The 23,514-nt window shown below is 40.5% G+C and overlaps 1 protein-coding gene across 1 annotated transcript in view; it reads left to right on the top strand.

Annotated features, from left to right (window-relative positions):
• CPLANE1 (ciliogenesis and planar polarity effector 1) overlaps window positions 1–23,514 on the top strand; it is a 4,248,669-nt gene that overhangs the window by 1,991,093 nt on the left and 2,234,062 nt on the right. The window contains exon 18 of the mRNA XM_044076333.1: window positions 4,790–5,007. Within this exon, the coding sequence (XP_043932268.1) occupies window positions 4,790–5,007 (218 nt within the window). The remainder of the gene's footprint in view (window positions 1–4,789; window positions 5,008–23,514) is intronic.

The raw sequence follows: 23,514 nt of genomic DNA on the forward strand, positions 1-23,514 counted from the left end.
GGAGCCTTTTTTGATCAGCTTTGTGTCTTATTTGCTCTTTGTCCAAAGTTTTGTGCAACAGTATATTGGATGTATCATCATCTGATTAAGTCCTAAGAACAGTTTTTAGAGGATTTGTTACTACAAGCTTTGCTTGAGCCCTGTAGTGTGTTGGCACTGGTTTATCTTTCTTTTTATTAAGGACATGGAAAGAAGCCAACACAGTGGAACCAGTTCCCCAGAAGCTGTACAAAATACTGGCCCCTCCCAGACATAGACCTTTTTGGAGCAAGGGCCCCGTGGTGGATACCATTGTGGTTGCTGCAGCCACCAAGAAGGAGATCTCAGAGGAGAGCTCCATGGTTTTCAGCCCCCAACTACCCCCCCCCTTGGAATAAAGAGATTCGGACATGGGATCATCTGGGGAAGTGTAAGTATGCATCAGCCACCTTTGCTTTGCATGCAATAAACTATTTAGCACACCTGACAAGATTTGGTTGCAGTGATTTCAAAGATGGTATTGACACTGCAACCACAGGAGGTTCAAAAGTCTATAGAAGGTCAGCTAATAACTATATAATCCATCTTCAACATTTCTATGAGGCTTCTTTTGAATGCTGCAGATGGTGCAGTCAGAGTGGCAGGCACTGGTATTATGATGTGCTTATGTAACTTTGTGGACTTCTTTAAGGTATCCATTCTAAATGCCCTGTATGATTGTTCCACTCTGTTGGTTCAAAAGTCAAAGATACTTTGACTAGGAGTTAATAGGAAGGGAAGACACTGTCTGTCATTGGGGTACATGTCTACCTTTTGGAGGTCCTTTTCCAGGATCCAGGAGGAGTAGAAATGTCCCTTTTTTCAGAAGTCACAGAAGTTCTCGCAGGATGCAGTTTCTTTGACAGGGATAGTCTGCAAAACCAGGGCTTTCAGGACCTCTTCTCCAGAAGGTCTGTTCATCCCCTCGAGGGTTTGCCTGACTGCTGCTCTCTGGAGGCAGTTGCGTTAGCCTGTCTGTCCACCCAAAAGTTTGGGAGGCTGTCACTTTAGATGTTGAGAATTGTATCCAGAAGTTATTCCCTTTTTTTTACACACCAAGGAAGAACCAAAAATCCCTTCCTGATGTTCCACGCAGTCAGCAAAAGGAAGCAGCAGTGGAGATTAGAAAGCTGCTTTGCAATTGAGTCATCCAAGAGTTCCTACTAGACCAAGAGGATACGGGGTTTACTCAAGATGTGTTTTAGTGCCAAAGAAAGACAAGGACTTCAGTTACATTGTAGGACTCAACAGTTTGAATTGCTACATGAAACAGACCAAATTCTGGATGGTTTTGGTGCAGTCCATTCTCCCTCTGCTGAGAAAGGATGACTGGATGTGCTTGGTAGACCTCAAAGAAGACTACTATCATATAGAGAAGAGTTTCCTGCACTTCCAGAATGGAGTCAGCCATTAGCAGTTATGGACACTAACCTTTGGGCTCAACACCCCCCCAGGTGTTCACCATTGTATATGGCAGTGGTCGCAGTCTGGCTCAGGTTGCAGGGTTATGTTTTTTTCCTTATCTTGATGACTGGCTCTTTAAAACAATCAAAAAGGCATTTCTAATCCAAGCTAGGGACTATTTGCTTCAACTGTGTCTATTCTTGGGATCTCTGTGAACTACAAATAATCCACCTTGCAACCATTACAGACCCTGAAATTCATTGGATGCCATATTTAGGACACCAGTGAAATAGCCAGATTGCCCCTTCCAGATTATTTTGTCTACGATTTCAGACATCTCGGGTTATAAGCACTTGGAGGGCTTCAGGTTTCTTGATCTTCTGGCTCCTAGGCTTGATAGCTGCATCAGTTTGTATTATACCCCTGGCAAGATTCCATATGTGTGTTCTTCAGTGGACCTTAATGGCTTAGTAGTAAATCTTATCCCGTCCCATGGACTTTCCCATCCATCTTGCCAAAATATGCCTTTGCGACATTACCTGGTGGATAGAGGTTCACCACTTCTCAGCAGGTTGCCGTTTCTTCTTCCCCACCCCAGGCCATGGTTACCACAAAGTCTCTCTCTCTGCTCTCCTGAGGTGGGGGAGGCATTTCAAGGAGAGAGAGGGAGAGGGAACTAGGTATCTGGTTACAGTCTGAGGCCAGTCTTCACATCAATGTCTTGAAGGTGAGAACAGCCCTCCTAGTGCTGTAGGCCTTCCAGGACCCTCTCTCCAGGGGAGTATGGTTGCCATTCAGTCCAATAACATGCCAGTGGTATGGTGTACAATCAAGCAAGTGGGAACCTGTTCATATCCCCCGTATTGAGAGGCCATGAGAGTATGCCACTGGGCTATGCAAGGACATAGCCCATTGCCATGAGAATATGGTAGTGAGATATATATCCTTGCATCAATTTCAATAGCAACACATATTCTGGGGGAAATCCAACATTCTGGAAGACAAATTAAGCAAGAGCATTCTTATGCTTAATAAGTGTTCCCTCAGTCCACAGCTAGAGGCGCAATTGTTCCGATTCTGGGACCACCACAGCTGTGACCTTTTTGCATTCTACTCCAATACCACATGCTGAAACATATTTACCCTAATTCCCCCAGAGGGACGGTCTCCAAGGGATGCTGTTCTCCATGCTTAGACCCTGGTCTCCTTTAAGCTTATAATGCAATACCTCTGACAATAAAGGTTTTTGTTTTTTCAGAAAGCAGCCTAATATTCACCCCTCAGATCAACCTTAACCTGAATCTCAAATCCCTCAAATTGACCACTTGGTTCCTCCAGTTCCACTGATAGACAAGAGATCCCAAGCTTACTTAGAGAGTTTTTTTTATCCTTTTATCTTTCCAGAAGACTTCTACCTGGAACGATTAAGCTAGCCAATGATAACATTTTTTATTTTTATAGATTCAGAGATTCATAGATTATTACTAGGCTAACGAATGGGGGGGGTGCTTTCTAAGCCTGGCCAAGTTGTCCTGAAAGATGTCCTGCATCCAGATAGTCCAAATAGGACATTCAGAGACACATATGTCATTCTGGACATGTGGAGCAAATATACTCCATTTAGTTATGCTGGAAACATTTTGGTCCCAAGGTTTGCAGGAGTGCTTGAGCTAGTAATTTCCTCCTTTGACTGTGATACTTGCTGCGATAGTGTAGACTGCCCCCATTTGTTCCTCTATAACCTTTGCTGAAATGATGGGTACCGTCTTCTTGTGCAGTTGTGCCTGCCCATTTCCTCAGTATGTTACACTCCTGACATGTTTACCAGATTCTTTTGTTGTCAGGCAAAGTATTGTGTATGCTTACTCCTTTGCCATAAGGTCTCCTATTATTTTGAGTGTAGTAACTTGACATCCACCTACCAGAGAATAATAGCTCGACATCCACTTTACCCCCCCCCCCATTAAAATAAGTACTTATTTCTGCAGTGAAATCAGTAACTGTCTTCTTATTTTCTCCCATGTTCTCTAAACATTTTTCCTATAATGTTTGAGTAGGTTTAAAACATTCATAACAAATCATTTTTTTTCACTTTTGCAATAATCCAGATATAATGCAACATTCTAAAAGTAGTATATGTTGCATTTCCCACTTTTTTACTGAGGAAACAGTTTGGTACTGATCTTGGCAAACAGAGCTGTTTTTTACCTCCATTACTCATGCGACTTTGACAAGGGTCAGCATCTCCCTGTCAGGCTGGTGTTGATTCTCCCATTCTTCAGATTTTGCCTGTCACTTTTCTCTGTCACTGTCTTAGCACCTCAGGCTGATTCATTCTCTCAGCTGCTTCAGTTTGTTTAACCTCCAGCTCTAGCATTATACTTTTTTAGTTCAGTTTGCATTTTAAAGTCATCTGGTTTGCTGTTTGCTCTGCACTTAATACTACCAGGCTGTTTCTGGATTTAGTGGACCCAATTTTACCTGTACCCTAGACATTGGTCATGCTAGCAGGCTGGGTTAGTTTCAGCTTGCATTCTTTAGTTAACTGTGGTACTGACATTTTTTTTCCTGTTTTTCTTAGCCACTCTGGTTAAAAAAAATAACTGATGTGCATTTCATTGTGGTTGCAAGGGTACACAGACTTTCTTGTGACAAAACTGCTCTGCAGGCAGTAGAAATCTAATATACATCATCCTCATTACTGCCTACCATAAATGTGTGAAGAAAGAACAGTAGTGTGGCATTTGAAACCTACCACTGCTGCCAAAAATGTGACAATATGGACTTCCAGCCCATATCACACTGGCACAAAGTACATGATTGGAGCAGTATATGGTCTCCTGAGCCACATGTCTGGAGGTCATTTAGTGTGTGAGGGATGATTGGCCTTAAATTAAGGGCATGTGGTAAAAGTGCACTGGTGCCTTGGGTAAAAGCCAAAACATGCCACTCAGCCAAAACTGTACACTGTATCATTACAGGTCAGAGTTATAATTACTAGCTTCTCAGGATTTTACCACCTTTGTTTACACACACACACACACACACACACACACACACACACACACACACACACACACACAGATATGTATTTTTCAGGCGGGATAATGCTATCAAAAGCTTGACTGTTGTCACATCTCTGAAGATGAATCTAGGTTTACGCAGAGTCTGTAACAGCCCTTCTTGGGTTTGTCATTCTGCAAACCTCCTGAGTTCTGAGGTTATTATAATCACCATGTTGGGGGACAAATGTAATATTAGCCTTTACAGTTGACTTGCATCAGATATAACTCGAAAACTTTCTGGAATGGAATGCATTGTCCGTATCAGTAGTTACTCATTGAGCTGTTTATTTTTTTATTATCAGATGCAATTGAAGAAGAGGATGCAGACTTGCTTTTTAGTTCGGTTCAGGAAATACTGAAGGCAGCAGTCATGGCTGATGCTGATATTTTGTCAGAAACATTTCAGCTTTTGTGCAAGTCTGCTAAAGATCACTGTGCACGATTTTGTGGATTAGTACCCATGAAACTATACCTTCCAGCACCACCACTGTACTGCCCACAGCCAGCTTCTGTCAGTGAGGTAAGTTCACAGGCACACATTGGCAAGAAATATGTAATACATCAATATTTTAACAGCTTCTGTGCACATACAGTAACTAGGTTTTCTAGATGTCTACAATTTTAACTTATTCTAAGCAGACAAGTGCATTGTGAAATTTGTGAGTTTACTGAAATATGTGACATCAAGTAGTGTGTGCCAACACATTTTGATAATACCATGAGATTAGTTTGTATAGGTATTGAGTGTTGCCTTGTCACTTTTTTTTATAGGATGGCTTTGACAAAAAGTTATAGACTGGTCTTTATTTTTTCACATTCACAGTTCTGCATCTGTATAAATGGACAGAGATGCAACATTTTTTCAATTAACTGAGAATAGTTTATTGCCATTTTGAAGCAGCTAAAGTAAAAGAGCCATAGCTGATGCATATTAAGTCACAGGAAGGAAAACCCTAGCAAATCACAAAAAATGTGTATAAAGACATTTAAAACCTTTATTTTAATCGGGCATCACAGAAGGTATGCACAGTTCCCTTTATTTTTTCCCACCCCTGGAGTTAAGAACATTGGGAACTCTTGTTGTAGTAAGAACATTGAGAACTCTTGTTAAGCTCAATGTTTCAGAACCTAAATCACTTTACACTTTACCATGTTGATGAATTCACAGTATGACCACCCCTAGCAAAGCACAGAAATAATTACAAAGAAATTTACAAACCTTTTTTTGTCAGACATTATACATTTCCCCTATATTTTGCACTTACCCTTGGAGTTAAAAACATTGTGAATTTCATGTTAAGCTGAAAGTTTCAGAAAGAAAACAACCATGGCCGTATTTAGTGCTGACATCACAGTTTACAAAAAAAATTTACCACTTCTAATGGAGACTGGTTTGTTAACGAGTTCATTAGTAAAGAACTGTGTGCACTATTGAGCTAGAGCCAAGAAAATATTTGTTAGTTTTTTTTTTTCCTCCCTGAGAAGGTGCATATCTTCCATGATGCTTCAAGACTTTTGTAGATGTCTTTGTACAAGCTTCTGTGCTTTGCTATGGCTAGGTCTGGATGGGTTGTCTTTGCAGCTTCTGTGAGAACTTTGCTTTCTTGTTTCCATTCTTACTTGGTAGCATATCTCTTGGATTAATAAAATATGAGACTTCTTGGTAAGTCGAATGTTTCAAAAAGTAACTCTGTTTGGCTCCAGTATACTGATTAAGTCCTAAGAATAGAATATGTGTCTCTATATAGTGAAGTCTGGCTTGGTGACTAAGTGCATTATTACAATTTTATGTGCATTATTGTAAATTCTTGAATCCATGCGGTATAGATTGACTACAACTCAGATTAAATGTTACACATCTACCATGATGCACTGATAAAGTGAAGCTTGTAAATGCCAACTTGATGCTGTAGAGAAGAATGCAGGGATGAGGAGTTTGGCAGTAGTGAAAAAGTAAAAAAAAATTAGACATGTATACATGTGGACTGAATGAACTAGACCTGTATTCGCCACTGCAAGCAATCTGGAGCCATGTTTTAGTTATTGCTGTGTTTATGTATATTTTATATAGGGCTTCTGTATGTCATCACTGGAACTTCCGTGCTGATTATCATACATGAGAAACCTCATAAATTCTAAACACAGAAAATAATTAATTGGGGAAGGGGAGGTATCTTAAGAAAATACATTGTAAAAGTTATTTTAGCACTTTATTAGTCTCTGTTTAGTACTGTAATTACTTTAAATGAGCATGTGTATAGCTTGGAGACGGGAATACTTGTACATTGCATCACTGTAAAAATTAATGGGCATAAGCAGCTCCATTGGCTTAAAAGGCTAACGCCAATTAGGACTGTGGCATCCCAAGTTCAGCTAATGGCTTGTGCACTTGTAGCAAATGTCTCATGTTTACTGACAGCCACCTACTACTTAAACTGACACAGTGTGTGAGAGGTATAGTTATCTACTGGTAATGGGGCAAATTTCTCACCCAAAGCCACTACAAATAATATGCTGGTTGTCAGCACCACATTAAACCATACACACAGACCCCTATGTATGCCGAAGCCCTGAAAAATAAACTGCCTTAACCACAAAGACCTCTTAAATGTAACCTAAGAGACCAGTACTTTCAGCAACCTCTTAAAAATGCAAGCAGCACCCACCATGAAATACACATTCAAGAGTTGCACTGACTCAGTTCAAAAGTCTATAATGCAAGCCTCCATACAATCCATTCTGTGTAATGAATCATACTGAAGCACCTTTCACCAGGCTATGCAAGGAGAGGGTCAGGGTCGTTTTCCTGTCAGATGCCAGGATATGCCAGATCACACATTCACTCAAGGCCTTGCTCCACAAGTATAGATATGACACAGTAATAGTGCACATGGGTTTAAATGGCTTGAAACTTACCTCCCTGGAGTATCTGAAGAGAGACATAATGAAGCTCTAGGAATGTGCAACTGAGGCAGGTATGAACCTAGCCTTGAGCAGCATTTTACCAATAAGAATGATGCTGGAATACAAGCAAAATATTATTGATTTCTAACACTGGCTTAGTTACCAGTGTCATTCTAAGGAGGAGCAATATATATCAGCCTGAGAGGAGATAGTAGACAGACCTGTTTTGCCAGGGATGACCTGCACCTATCTCCTCAAGGCTTTCATATATTGGCTAAAAACGTGTCCATCCATCCCCCTGAGACTTTCTTACATTGGGTAAAAACTTGTCCACCCCATAGTGCCTTTTTAGGCAATGTCAGTCTTCCATAGCTTTAATCATAACAAAAATAAATCTGGATAACTTAAAGGTATTGCTGTTCAGTACTAGGGGCTTTAACCAAGATATCCACTACTACAAGCACTAGTTACTCTGGAAAACATTGAATCTGATGTTGTCAGTCTTCATTTATCCTTGACTTTTGGGAACACGGTTCCGATCCTTGGAACCGGCTTGGCCATTATGCAGCTCGTGCAAGCCACCCACAATACCCCTCTTCAGAATACCTCCGATCTCATTTGCCTCTCTTGTCAGAAGATGCGTCAGCCAGTTTCCCTCGTAGTTAAGTAAAACTTTCTAATTTTTCCTTGATTTTCCTGTTCAATCTCACATCTTAGATATATATATATATATATATATATATATATATATATATATATATATATATATATATATATCATACCTCTCAACCTGAAAACTTCAAAAATCTGGACAAAGGCCGTGAAAATAGGTACAAATCTGTACGCTGATTAACCTAAAAATTGCATACATAATTTTGTAACCCTGCCCACTCCAGTGGAATTGTGGGATACCAACTTTCAAATGCAGGCTGAAGAACAGACAACTAAAATATGGCCTCAGAGTCCCCCCTGCAACCATTCCAATGCCCCATTACCTGGCTGTTTTGCCCCATTTATCATAAACACTAATGTGCATGCTGCTTTACTTTTACAATGTTGATTTGGATTTTATTTTACATTTTATAGCACAAACACCAATAGACATCTACTAAACAAAGCAATACAGTCTTACAATGAAAATAGACTTAGCATAAAATTTCTCTGCCCTTGAAACTCACATTCATTGAAACATCATTGAAACCCACATACAAAGAAAAATGCATCTGGCCAGTGACAGATAAAGATTAGCTTTGAGCGGTTTTCAAATCATAGACCCCTTGCACACGAAACAAGAAATATACATTGGTTCTTTGATACACCTTCCTGACTTTATTAATTATATTCCTTGTATAATACAGCACACTTGTTAGAGCGCATTTAAAATTTATTGTTTGAACACTTTTCTAGTAAGCAATGAAACAAAATGCATGAACCGATAATGACAAAACTGCCTAATTCAGAGCATTTCCATCATACAAGTCTACTCAGATGTCCACCAGTATCAGTAAATATGCACAATCTCTCCAGAAGTAAAAGTCATCTAAATTCCATGTTAAAGAGATCTGTAACTAGGTTGCTTCTAGCAAACAACTTTATATTTCATTGTTTCATCTCCAAGTAAAGTGCCTGTTGCCCTTGAAGAATAAATGCCTATGTTACATTAAGAAATTAAAAGCTAGTAATATTTCAGTAAGGAATGGATGGCAAACTGATAACAGGTTCATAGTTAATAGGTTTCGCTGCCAAAGGAGGACATTCTTGGGACTGCAGCGTCCACCCCCTTTAAAAGTACAACACAGTGCAGTAATCCATTTACATTTTGTGGGAGTAGAACCCACAGCCTTCTGCATCAAACACAAGTACTCTACCTATGGTGCTACTAACAATACAAGTAGACTTTGCATAAGCACCACTAAACTTCTCTTTCCTTGAAGAACTGTGCAGCACAAGAAATCAGGAAAAAGCCAACATTTATTGGGTAGGACAAAGGCCCAAAACCAGGGACACATTTTAAACATTGCTTGTATAATCTTAGATAGTTGCTAGAATAAAATGTTTAACCATGTGTTTCCTAAAAGATAGGAAGACAAACTAAAATGGCTATCATTATTTAGTGAATTCAGTTCTCACTGATTTGCTAGAATAAAATAAAATTTATGTTTTTTAACATTTGTTTACTGGGAAAGTCTGACTTGGAACAAAGCTTATTTTCAGCAGAGGCTTGGGGAAAAATGCTTCAGATGCGTATCTTTGTATTGTGGGAGGAAGCTAGAGCACCTAGAGGAAACCCACACAAATACAGGGAGGACATGCAGACACCACAAAGAAGGCACTTCACCCAAGAATTGAACCAGAGAACCTCTTGCTGTGAGGCAACATCACTGCCATGGCACCATCCAAATTTTAAGAATAACAGACCAAAAGTATGAGCCAAACACATTCCAGACATTGTGAAAATTTGTACAGTTGAAAGCTGTAACTCCTCCACACAGAAGGCACTTCATCCAAGAATCGAACTAGAGAACCTCTGGCTGTGAGGCAATAACACTATCACTGCATCACTGCATCGTCCAAACGTTAAGAGGAATAGACCAGAGGTATGAGCCAAACACATTCCAGACATTATGTGAAAATTTATACAGTTGAGAGGTATAACTCCTTCAACCAAAAGTGGCTGTATGAGTAGAGAACTCTTGCTCCCTTGTACCTAAAGTACAGGGTTTGAGCCTGAGTAACCCTAAACCCCAGGCAGATCTATCTAGGGCATTTCACACACCCACAAAAAGGCACCTAATTTTCACCCTCATATGAAGCTATATGCCTCCACACCTGACACTTATCTATTCTGAAATTATTTTCACTATAGCAATAGCACAGTCACATACGACAGTTCATACATCCTGAGTGCCCTTTAGAGGAATACTGTACTTGGTAGACTACCATAGAGTACCTCAGTCTCAATATTTACATTTGTAAGCCCTCTTCTCAGCAATCATATCATGTATCCTAGTGTCTAGGACTGGCCTTAGGTCAACTGGCGCCCAAGGCAAAAGGGCTCCATGGTGGCCCCCACCACACTACCTGGTGCCCCCATCATTGACTACCTACACCATATAAATACTGGAAAAGCGCCCCTGATAGAGCGACGCTCTAGGCGGCCGCCTAGTTGGCCTATGCCTAAGGCCGGCTATGCTAGTGTCAAACACTACGTTCAAGCCTTCTAGTTTTCTCCCCTTTTTCCTGCATGCTGTCTCTGTACCTCCCAGATTATTAAAAGTAATGCACTAACACATGCTTTCTCCTCCTGCCAGTCTTCCATTTATCATCTTCGCCCCTTAGTTTCACTTTCATTCTGATAAGATATCCACATCTGCAGCTTACACTTCTATAAACACAGTATGTCTGATACTTACTTTCATGTCACACACTACACTTCATTCTTTGCATCTGCTTTCTGTAGCCATAGTAACCTTTTAACACCTCAGAAAAAGCTTGGAAAACCATAAATAAAGTCAGATCTACCAACAAGTCAAGTTAAGGGGGACCGGCCAAGATATTAAAATTAAAAAATAGGCTGGAAGTCCTGGAACACCAACACCTAAAGTGCTTTACCTGGATATAAATGTTCTGCTGCTCACACACACACTTTACCTGGAACATGTCAGTATTAAAAATCCCAACACATACACGCTTTACCTGGAAATAACTGTTCCGCTGCTCAGAGCTCCAATTTTCTACTGGAAGTAAATGTTCTGCTGCTCAGAGCTCCAATTCTCTGCTGCCTGGAAATAAATGTAGCAATAAATTCTATGCTGTTCTCCAATTCGCTTCTGCTTTAGGCTTCACTTTTAGTCTGTCCCACAGCTTGTAAAAACTTAAATCCAGCCCAGAGCAAGCCCTCACACACATCACAGTTAAATGAATAAAGCAACAGCACACAGAATAATAAAGCAGCACGGTTAAATGAATAAAGCAACGGCACACAGAATAATAAAGCAGCATGGTTACATTAATAAAGCAATGGCACACAGAATTAAGCAGCACAGTTAAATGAATAAAACAATGGTTCAATGCAATTTGAAATTGCACCCGTTCAGTGGCAGCACATAAACATCTCGGTAGGTTATTAAAAATCCCAGCACCTAAAGTGCTTTACCTGGAAATAAATGTTCTGCTGCTCAGAGCGGCAATTCCAATTCTCTGCTGCCTGCAAATAAATGCCGCAATAATTTCTCCGCTGCTCACAATACAACTCTAAAGCTACTTTCCTGCATCATTAAACTGGTCTGACATTTTAATTATTTTAGTTCCAATTTTTCTTGCCTTCCTGGTTCCTGCCATAGTCAGAAACAGCACTGTCAACAGCCTCGGAGCCCACGCTGCTATTGTTGAGATCTGCTTTGCAGTTACCACCATCATCCCAGCTACTATCACCGGCATGAACAACAAACTGTCCTTTACATCGGCCGGTGTAGGACTGCTCAAGTGCCTGGCTGTTGCCCACGGCTACGCGATGGGGGGACATGACTTGAATACATGCGAACAAGCCTTTATTCAAAAAAACTGGAGAAATTAGCCAATGCACAAGAGCAAACAGAATAAACTGACAGGTAACACAGTAATGGTAAAGCAGTGGAATTCACGGTAGCAAAATATTCTGGAGCATTGAATGTTTTTTTTTTTTTTACGAACTGATGAGTAAATTACATATCTTAGAGATGTATTATTTTATATGCTCTGTATAATTATAAAGACGTTAAATGTAGTGAAGAAAGTGGCGGGCACTGAATGTAATTAAGTGTAATTTGCCACAGTGTGTACTATACAATAACTTTCATTAAATATTCTTGATAATTGGAACAGAGTGTTATATTTTACAAAGTGGGCAGTTTAGCAAAACCCTGCTTGAAGTTCTTCGGTACCTGTATTATGTGCTGTGAACCTGTGATTTAGACATAGCATTGGGGTTCTGTTTCTGATTCACTGTAGATCAACTGGTGGTTGCCCAAAATTAGAACTGAGGACAGTAGACTAGACACAATATAAGGAATTATTTACGCATTAAATCATTTGTTGCCATCTTGCAGTTTTTACTTGGAGGAGGAGCCGGGAAAGAAAGATGCGCTGTGCGCTGCCTGACCACAGCTGACATCATTGCGCACACCCTGCAAGTGATGACGTCAGGGGTTAAAAAAAACAGGAAATTTGGAAATACTTTACTCTCAAAACCAGTATTTACTGAGAAATCTGGTACAGTTGAGAGATATGATATATATATATATATATATATATATATATATATATATATGTATATATATATATATATATATATATATATATATATATGTATATATATATATGTATGCATGTATATATATATATATGTATGCATGTATATATATATATATATATATATATATATATATATATATATATATATATATATATATATATATATATATATATATATATATATATATATATATATATATATATATATATATATTTATATATATAAGTATATTTATATATATATATATATATATATATATGCATATATATATATATATATATATATATATATATATATATATATATATATATATATATATATATGTATATATATATATATATATATATATATATATATATATATATATATATATATATATATATATATATATATATATATATATATATATGTATATATATATATATATATATATATATATATATATATATATATATATATATATAGTTTGCACTTAGCCGGTCGAGGGTTTGGTCGAACCTACTGTAGTCGATTTCAGGAGGTCGAGCGGCGACAATGTCAAACCGAACATTGTCGAAATACAAATGTCGCCCCCATCTCGAACCATGTTAAAGCCCATTCCGAGGATTACGGCGATTTGTATTTTCACAATGTCGGTTTTGCTGCACGACGTCGACTATACCATCATTCGACGGTATCTGGTTCGACCTACTGTAGGTAAACCTATGTATATATATATATATATATATATATATATATATGTATATATATATATATATGTATGTATGTATGTATATATATATATATATATATATATATATATATATATATATATATATATATATATATATATATACCTTCTGTACTTCTACTCACATTTCTTTGTCAAGTGAGTGTGGTTACCTTTTACCATATGGTATTCTTTTCCTATCTTCTTTGATAGTACCTCCCTCTTTCTCTATCTCTTTACGTAACTTTGCCCTACCATTGTTGGTAGTTTTCTTTTCCTTCTGTGTGTGGGTGTTTGCTGCCTGTTGACCTCTTTGTTTTTTTGTGACCGTCAACATGGCGGATACATCAAAAGGTACTACTGGCTTTAAACAGTGGCAACACTGGACAGTGCAGTTGTAGCGTTGTCGACTTACAACAAGAGGTTCTCCAGTTCTATTCTCAGCTGGGGTGCCTTCTGTGTGGAGTCTGTGTTTGCTCCCTGCGTTCATATGGGTCCTCTGGTTTCCTCCCACGTCACAAAGACATGCATCTGGAATATTTCTCCCCAGGCCTCCGCTGAAAATTGTCTTCATTCCAAGTTAGACTTTCCCGGTAAACAAATGTTAAGTAAATAAACATTGCCAGGATTGTGGACGGAAGATGCCCAGTTCCAATGGGCATTCTTCCTGTGTGTATTGTTTAGGCCCGACTCATTTCCAGCAAGACTGTTCTACTTGCCAGGCATTCAGTAACTGGGCCTTAGTCGAAAGGAAAAATTAATTTTGAAAGGTCTAAGTCTTCTTTTAAGGAGGCTCTATCCAAGACTGACACGTCCCCTTTTAAATCAGATCTTGGACTTTAAAAAGCCACTCAGTGCCGAAGTCTCCTTCGGCTCTGGCAGCAGAAAAGCATAAGCCTTCTGCTCCCACCACTTCAGCGGAACCGAAGACTAAAGTTCGGAAACTCTCAGAACCGAATTCCTTGGCACCGCCTACTATGGCTCCACAGACCTCAGTGCCATTCACATCAGTACTAACATCTTTGGCTCCCCTGTCGGTACCAACACCACCTACTGTGCTTCCAGAAATGTTGGAACCTCCATCGGTGTCGAAAACAGTCATGATTGCCACATCCAGGACAAGATATTCACCCTCTATTGACCCCTTTGTGGAACAGCTTCAGAGTCCTTTTCTTGACGGACCTGAATCCCCCCCCCTCAGGCGTATCTATTTGGTCCTCCAGGAGTCTAACTGAAGTTGATGTCTTGAGGTTGGTGGTCATGGGTCTTTCTGTTTCTTCCTAGACTTCTCCCTTTCAGGAGTTGGGGCTGTTTTCAACCAGGACACCACCAAATCTTCCTCCTCTAACCTCCTCTGAGGGCTTTAGAGCTTCTGACTCTGATCCCTCTGGTTACAGCTGCTATAGTGCCGACAACTTTTTCCTCTTCTATTCCAGGATCTGCTTTGACTTCCTTGGTTTCTTTGTAGCTGATGGACTCCCAGAGCCACAACTCTGCTGTCGGGTCTGAGGGTTCCGGATCAGCTCCAGTTTTTTATTCTGAGCCGTCCTTGACTCTCGGAACCTCGGCTGATGTGGGCTCTACCTCGGCTCCAGCTTTGGGGGGGGTAGGTCTCTCGGATCGGGATGTGACATGGGTTCCAAGATTGTCCTCCTCTGTTCCAGGCTCCCATCCCTCTTTGGGGGGGGGGGGGTTGCCTTCCAGGTAATGGAAAGAGCATTGGCCTCTGCAGGCTCTCAGCTGGGCCCTTCTGTGTCAGAGTTGTATCACTCCCTCTTGCCCAGGGCTGCCATCAACCTCCATGTTTGGAAAATGAGACCCTCTTTTTCAGAGTCCTCCTCAGAGATTCCCACAGAAGAGCCATCCAGGAAGAAGACGTGTAAGAGGAAACACTTTGATTCCCCTGAGGAATCTGTCACAGAAGACACGGACTTCGATGATGGGGATGGTTTATTTAGTTAGTTATCATTTATTTAACATTTGTTGATCAGGAAAGTCCAACTAGGACAAAGCCAATTTTCAGCAGAGGCCCGGGGAGAAATTCTCCAGATGTATGCATTTGGAATGTGGGATGAAACCAGAGTACCCAGAGGAAACCCACGCGAACACAGGGAGGACATGCAGACTCCACACAGAAGGCACCCCAGCTGAGAATTGAACTGGAGAACTTTTTGCTGTGAGGTGACAGTGTTAACTGCTGCACCATTGCACTGCCCACAGTACCCCCGGTCACCACCAGAAGACATCTCCTTTGGAGATATTTTTGAGATTCTGAAACAGAGGGGTAACTGGATGCCCAAAGACCCAACCTCTGAGGAGTCAGTGTACTTGCAGGCTTTTGGTGCTCGCCCATCTACTTCTTGAGTGACCACACCCACTGACGATCTTATTAGATTGATTGCGCAGCAGGCTTGGAAAGCTCCTGATTCTGTAGAGCCAATTCCCCAAAGACCAGCTAAAATACTCTCAGCTCCAGAGGACCACCAGTATTGGGCTGAGGGATTAATGGTAGATGCTGTAGTGGTGGCCACTAAAAAGTAACTAGCTGAAGAGCGTTCCACTGTTCATCATCCTAATTGGGAGTCTAGGATGATGGACAGATTCAGAAAGCGGGTGTACGCTTTATCAACCTTCACTTTATGAATTTTATTGCACATTTGACTAGACTCCAGAGGGAGCTGATCAAGGAGTTATCAGGCACCCTAGCAGAAGGTATCTGAGGAGGTCAGGATAAAGTGGTCTCCCAACTAGCCACCCTAGAGTCTTTTTCCAACTCATCCATGAGGCTCATAGCGCATGCAGCTGAAGGGATGACCAGGGCAGTGGCTTTAGGCGTTGCCATAAGGTGTGTCATGCCTGGATACATTTGAGTGAGTTTGCAGAGCAATTTAAGTCTTCCTTCATCAATGCTCCTTTTGATGGATCTTACTTATTTGACGCCAAAGTCAAAGAAAGTCTAGCCAGGTGTGAGAAAGATGGAAATACTTTATCTGCAGTGTGCATATGTTTTTCTGCTACTCTAGAAGTCAGAGAAGCAGGAAGATGTGGTTCAAAAAATCCCAAGGGTCTTTGCAGGACACATGTGGTGGTGGCTGTCCTCAGGGCAGAGGGGAGAGCTCTAATGGAAAACACTGATCCCGTGGCAAGAGGTAGCCCTCAAAATCAGGGTTCCAGAGATTCTTTCTCTGGACAACCCTACCAGTACTCCTGAAAGAGGGCATGATTGCTTACCTCTGGAAGCAATCGGGAGAAGGTTTTTTTCTGCACCCGAGAGCCTGGTGGCAAATAACTTCAGATACTTGGGTGCAGAGGATCATTGCCAGAGGTTACCATATTCCATTCACTCTTTTTCCAAGATCAGAACAAAGACTTCCCGATGTTCCACCCAGTCAGAAGGATAAACCAGCATTAGAGATTCAAAAGCTGCTAGAAAAAAAAAGAGTCCTCCAAGAAAACCCACCAGACCAGACAGGATCCGGATTTTATTCAAGGTTCTTTTCGGTGCCAAAAATGAGAGGGGACTTGAGACCAATTTTAGATCTCAGCCTTCTGAACAAATTTGTTTACCAAGCAAAATTCAAGATAATTATGGTTCAGTGTATACTTCCCTTTCTAGAGGGCAATGATTGGATGTGTTCTATAGACCTTTAGGACGCGTACTACCACTTAAAATTGACAAATGTTCCAGAAGCTTCCTCCACTTTTGACTAGGAGCCAGTCATTTACAGTTCAGAGTGCTGCCATCTCGCCTCACCACAGCCCCCAGGGTGTTCACCAATTGTCTGGCAGCAGTAACAGCACACTTGAGACTGCACAGATTCCGGGTGTTTCTTTATCTAGATGACTGGCTCATCACTGTTCCCAACTGGCATCTACTTCTTCAAGTAACAGACTTCATTCTGCACCTATTCACTCGTCTGGGCATTACAGTGAATTAATCAACATCTCAGCTAAGTCCCACTCATGATCTAGAGTTCATAGGAGCTCATCTGAATACCATCTCTTGTGTAACTCCCATTCCTCTTCACAGGCTTCAGAAGACAAAATCCCAAGTACTAGCCATTCCCTCCAAAGACAAGGCTGCTGCACTTCTAGTCCTTCGAGCTTTAGGGTCCATGGCAGCAGCCATTACCATAGTTCCATTAGCAAGATTTCACATGCGCCTGCTACAATAGCTTCTAGCTTCCCAGTGGTCCATACTAACCCATCCAATGACGCATCCAGTTTTAATCACCAGGTATTGCAAGAAGGGTTTATCCTGGTGGATGGAATCTGAGAAAATTCTTTTAGGCTGTCCCTTTGTTCCACCTCAACCCAAAGCCGTAGTGACCATGGATGCCTCCCAGATGGGGTGGGGGTGGGGGCATTATCTGGGAAGAACAGTCCAAGGCACTTGGTCCATGATAGAGTCCAATCTGCATGTCACTGTTCTGGAACTTAGGGCAGTGCTCTTAGCATTGCAAGCCTTCCATTCTGTCCTCCCTCTAGGAACGATTGCGAGTGTGACAGTGGGCAATATCCTCCATCCATTTTCTAATAGGAGTGCACATCCCAGGGAGCTCAAACGTGATAGTGGACAAATTGAGCAGATGCATTCTCCTGCCTCATGAGTGGTCTCTCAATCCAAGATTGATGAAGGAGATTTTCCATCTCTAGGGCCAGCCTTGTTGTAACCTCTTTCCATCACCCTTGAACAATAAGTGCAGCAGCTACTTTGCCCTAATTCCCCCTCGGGTGGAGTCCACAAGAGGCTCTCTCCTTCACTGTTGACCCTCGGGACTACTCTCTCAAAGTAAGTCAGCAGGTCGATGCACCCTAACCTCAGTCATCTTCACTTCACTACCTAGATGATAGGGTCTTGATTCCTTTAAGGCACCTGTTTACTGAAGATGTGCAGCAAGTACTAATGGAGACAAGAATGCCTGCTACTAGAAAAATCACATATTAGCAAATGGAAAAGGTTTACTAGTTGGTGCTAACAACGTAAATAGCACCCACTCAGGGCTAGTTGTTCATATGTTTATAAGTACTAGGCTAGCTCCCCTTGGGCCTTTTTAAACCTAGCCAGTTTCCCTTTTTGTGTTTGAAATAACCTACCCCATTCTGTTGTAGACTGGCCTTACCCATCCCATCATCAATAATTATATATTATCCCTAATGAGAATAATTGACATCATTCCATAGATAATTTGAGGGGATCTATGCGTGAGATAAAGCATTTAGGAGCTGCATCTGTCCATTAGTAGTACAGGGGAGTCCTGTGGTAAATTTTCTATTTCACACCCATAGATCTCAGTTGCCCTTGAAAAATGGATAGAGATGAATTTTGTCTTATTTAGATGGGGAGTCTGTTCCATAACAGTACAGTCCTCTGCAAACTATACTTGTCCCTCTAAACCATTTTGTTGATGTTGCAGGAAAGGCGTAGATCTCTTGAACAAGTATGTTTAATGCTGTTTGACTTGCTAATGTACAGTAAATTCATCAGTAATGGATCGGAGGATGCCTTGTATGCCAGACACAGGCCACCTTTTTGTAGTCTGTAGGATACTGAGTATATTGATAGGGCTTTGAGTTGGTCCATGTATGATATGCTGTATAGGCCTTGTATCCTTTTAGTAAGGTATCTCTGCGGGTGTTCAGTTGTTGCATGTGTCTGGACAGATACATGGCAAAGGGGGCGTTATATTTAATGACTGGGCTAATGAAGGCTGAGTAAAGGGGGACAATGACTTCCTATATCTAGACACAATCCCTTTGTTTGTAAGCTGAGCAATATAGAAGGACTTTCTTACATTAATATACACTTGTTAGTTTTTAGTTAAAAGTTAGGTCACTGTCCACATAAGTTCCCAAATCCCAGACAGCTGGGTCAAGGACAAGGACTGTGACAAGTGCTCTAACATTCCGGGAGTTACTCTCTTTACTTTTGATCAGAATTTTTTTTCCTTTTATTATAAAGCTTGTTGATATTACAGTTCCACTATGTGCGTTTGTTTCTGGTGTTTGCCCTGCACTTCTTCCTGTGGGATACAGCTGCATCTGTACAGCTGTTTACATGCTGGTATAGTGTGGTGGTGTATGTTTTTGCATATTCAGAGGAGCTAACTGGGTTTGCTGGGGATTTTGAAGTTTGGCCAATGTATCACTTAGGAGTAGGTAGTTTGTCTTAAGGAAATTTCTAAAGGTAACTCTGGTAGAAGGGATCACTGGTTTCAGTTCTCTTTTTGTTCTCTGGTTTTACAATATTTGTGTGAGCTACTCTGCTATCCTACGGCATTTCTTATTCCTTTATCTGAGTTAATTTATCAGCCATTTCAGCATTTCTGATCCTTCTCTTTCAGTGTAATCTCATGTCAAAATGTTCTTGAAAGGGGTTTTGTATAAGAAGCCTCTAAGAAAACTGGTCCCCCCTCCTTGGGATCTAATTGGCTCCATTTGAACTAGCTAATCTGGTTGACTTGAGGTTCTTAACATAGAAAACAGTTTTTAGTGATTTCTCAGACCTCTGCAAGAAGGATATCTGAGTTGCAAGCTCTTATGGTGAGTCAACATTATCTCATTTTCAACAGGACCAGGGTTTCTTTGAGAACTAATCCTTCTTTTTTTGCCTAAAGTGGTATCCAAGTTTACTTTAAGCCAAACTATCCTTCTTCCTGTTTTCTTTCCTGAACCTAAAAATGAGAGAGAGTAAGGATACTCCATACCTTGGATATCCACAGTCAACTCAGATACTGTCTTGGCAGAAATAAATCATTCAGATCTTTGATTCAGTTGTTCATTTCTTGTGAAGTAAGAAGGGACAGCCTGTGCCAAAACAGACCATTTCCAAATGTCTGTCTAAGGCTACTGCCTTTGTTGCAATCACCATAACAAATCTATTCCAGGCAGGGTCAAGGCCCACTCCTTTGCTTCATTTCTGACTTTTAGGAAAGGGTTGAATTCTAGGAATGTTCTAGAAGCTGCTACTTGTTCCTCTGTACATACTTTTACAAAGCACTACAGGCTTGATTCTTTCTGTAGGTTCATCTCAGACTTTGCTAGGAACATTCTCCAGGGGCTGTCGGACTCCTCTCCTTCAACATCCCAACTATAGTTAATTATGGCAATCTACCCATGTAGCAAGGGGTATTGCTACAGTGGTTAATATGATGAACATAGTACAGTTGTGTAAGCTGAACTTACAATATATAACATTAAATATTCGAATGATCACTGCTGCATTAGCCACTCTCTTCCTCCGTCTCCAATTCCTTTTTGGTATGTTTTTTATGCCAGGGTGTGGACATTTATTTTTTGTTGCTCCAAACTTTGTCCTTTCAGGGCTCAACCTCCCTCTCCCTGCTGACAGGAAAGCTCTTAAAGGCTTTGCACCAACTTCTCTTGTGAGTTCAATTTGAGTTGGTTGAAAGTTTCCGCATGTGGAAGGTGCCCTGAAGTTTTGGAAGCTGGCGAGCCATTATATCCTGCCAAGGATATAACCCATATAGCGAAGGCTACCGAAGTTGTGATCATTGAACACCTACACTTATGCTAGGTTCAACTTGCACAATTATACGTTTCTTCTTTATATGCTTAATGTTTGCTACACAAAATTATCAAAAATATTGTAGATTTAGTCAAAAGTAGCATGTTTCTTCATTTCTTTCAAGTAAGTATGTTAAATAATGAAAGTAAAAGTAAAGATTGCAAGACTACAAGGGATTTTTCCATCAGCAGATGTCTTAGCAGAGTGCAAATATCTGAATTGTCTTAAATGGGAATTGAGAAGAGTGTAACTGATGTCCTCGAGTTGAGGAAGACACCAGTTAAGGGAAGCTCTGAAAATGCTCTCTTTGACCTCTTCAGTGGGTCTGCTAGAGAAAGAGCAGTTAAGCAAGTTTTCTGAACACCTATATTAACTTATCACTTAAGACCTAAGCACATACACATTAATAGAAAATAAAACAAACCATTTAACATTCTTATTCATACATTATATGATTATATATTTTTTCTTTAACTATTACTTAACTCCCAACATTATATAAATTGCCCAATTCCTGCCTTCACCCATTCCTCACTGTCATTATTCTGCATGTATTTTTCCCAGAAATTCCATTTATTTCTGTGTAGCTTGCTCCTTTTCTTTCTAAAGATCCCATCTCTAGTTCTTTTATTTTCTTTACAATATTCAGTAGATAAATTACAGTCAGTTTAGATTTTGATTTCCATTTTGTAGTAATTGCTTTTTGCAGCCAATATCATTAAACTTAGTAAGGCCTTGCTATATATAAGCAATTCAGATCCTGTGTACCAACCCAAAAGAATCATGTCCTTAGTTTTTGCCCTTTTTTTCCTTAGTTTTGCTTGCCTTGTGATCCTCTAACATTTCTGACAGAGTACTCAGTAGGCAATTTTTTAAATCGGCAAACCTGTTACTCAAAAAACATGATCTGATGACATTTTCATTCCTTCCTAGACTTTTGGGTCCAGATCCAATCTTAGGATCTGACTTGGCCACTTCTTCCAGATCATAGAACACTTAAAACTCTTGGCTTTCTCCCTTTAGCCATAATACCCCAGACGCCTGACATACCTCGGATCTCGTTTCCGCCATAGCGTTCAGACATAGATCGCAAACTCTCGAGTAGTTGGGAATTTCTAATTTCTTTTACGTCTTGAAAGTCAGTGAGTTTAATCTCATATATTTTTCTTATTATGTTTATCTTCCTTTGAACCTTATTTCATAGTTTTAGCTCTCCTTCATTTTTGTACACTTGAGTACCTGTGTTACGATTGCTGGTATTTTTCCTTATTGTACTTTGATGAGGAACAATGGTTGTTATACTTTAGGTTCCTAGATGACCTTTTCATTTTATGGAAAAGGGGTGAAACTCATGAAACATTTTTGGATTTTTTGAATGGATTATGTGATTACTTTAAATTCACTGGTAACAGCGGGAATTCCCACATTATTTATTTGGATGATATTTTCTCACAATTGGTTATCCTTCAGTCTATTCCAAATTCATCCATGAGGCCCATCTCTCATGCTGCTGAAGATACCTCTTGGGTGGTGGGCTCAGGCATTTCCATTAGGAGACATGCCTGGATGTGCTTATGTAGAACCCTTCAAATCTTCTTTCATCACTGCACCCTTTGATAGAATTGCTGTGTTTGGCCCCAAAGTGAAAGACACACATTCTAGGTGTGAAGAGGAAGGGAAAACTCTGCTGTGGGTGTACATTGATAGACTCCTCAATGGTTCTTTTCTAGACACCAACGAGGAGGAAGAAGAATATGGTTCAAGAAATCCAAGGGTCCCTTTTAAGATCCACATGGAAACAGTTTCCCCAGGGGCAGAGGGGGAAATTCAAATGGAAGAGACAATCGCCACAGTAGAGGTGGTCTGCAAAATCATTGATCTAGGGATACCTTCTCTGACAGATCCTATCAGCACCCCTGAAAGGAGGCCCAACTGTCCATCTCTGAAGGCAGTTGGGGATTGTCAATCCCTGCACCCGAGAACCTGGTTAGAAAATCACAAAAGATTCATGAGGTGCGAAGGATAATATCCAAAGTTTATGTCATACCATTTTCCCATTCACCCCCGACAGTTTCAAAGAAAATTCCAGATGTTCCACCTAGTCAGAGGGAAGCAGCAACATGAGAAATAAACAAGCTACTAGAAAGAAGTCATCCAAGAGGAACGCCCAGATCAGAGAAAGTCCAGAACTTATTCAAGATTCTTTTTAGTACCAAAAAGACAGGGGACTGGAGACCAATCTTGGATCTCAGCAAACTAAGTCAATCAATTCAGCATACAAAGTTCCAGATGGTCACAGTTTAGCCCATTCTTCCATTTCTATACAAGGACTTGATAGATCTTCAGGATGCACATTATCACATCAAAATGAACAGGTGATCCAGAAATTATCTACTCTTCCGACTGGGAAACAGTCATTACCAATTCAGCACACTGCCCTTTTGTCTCACCACAGCACCCAGAGTGTTTACCAAGTGCATGGCAGTAGTAGCAGCTCACCTGAGACCGCTGGGATTCCAAGTGTTTTCATACCTGGACGACTGGCTCCTGACCGATCCAACCAGGCATTAACAAATTCAGTCAAGGGACTATT

The sequence above is a fragment of the Protopterus annectens genome, chromosome 1.part0 (assembly GCF_019279795.1).
Source record: "Protopterus annectens isolate FY-2018-M chromosome 1.part0, PAN1.0, whole genome shotgun sequence".
Classification (NCBI taxonomy): Eukaryota; Metazoa; Chordata; order Ceratodontiformes; family Protopteridae; genus Protopterus; species Protopterus annectens.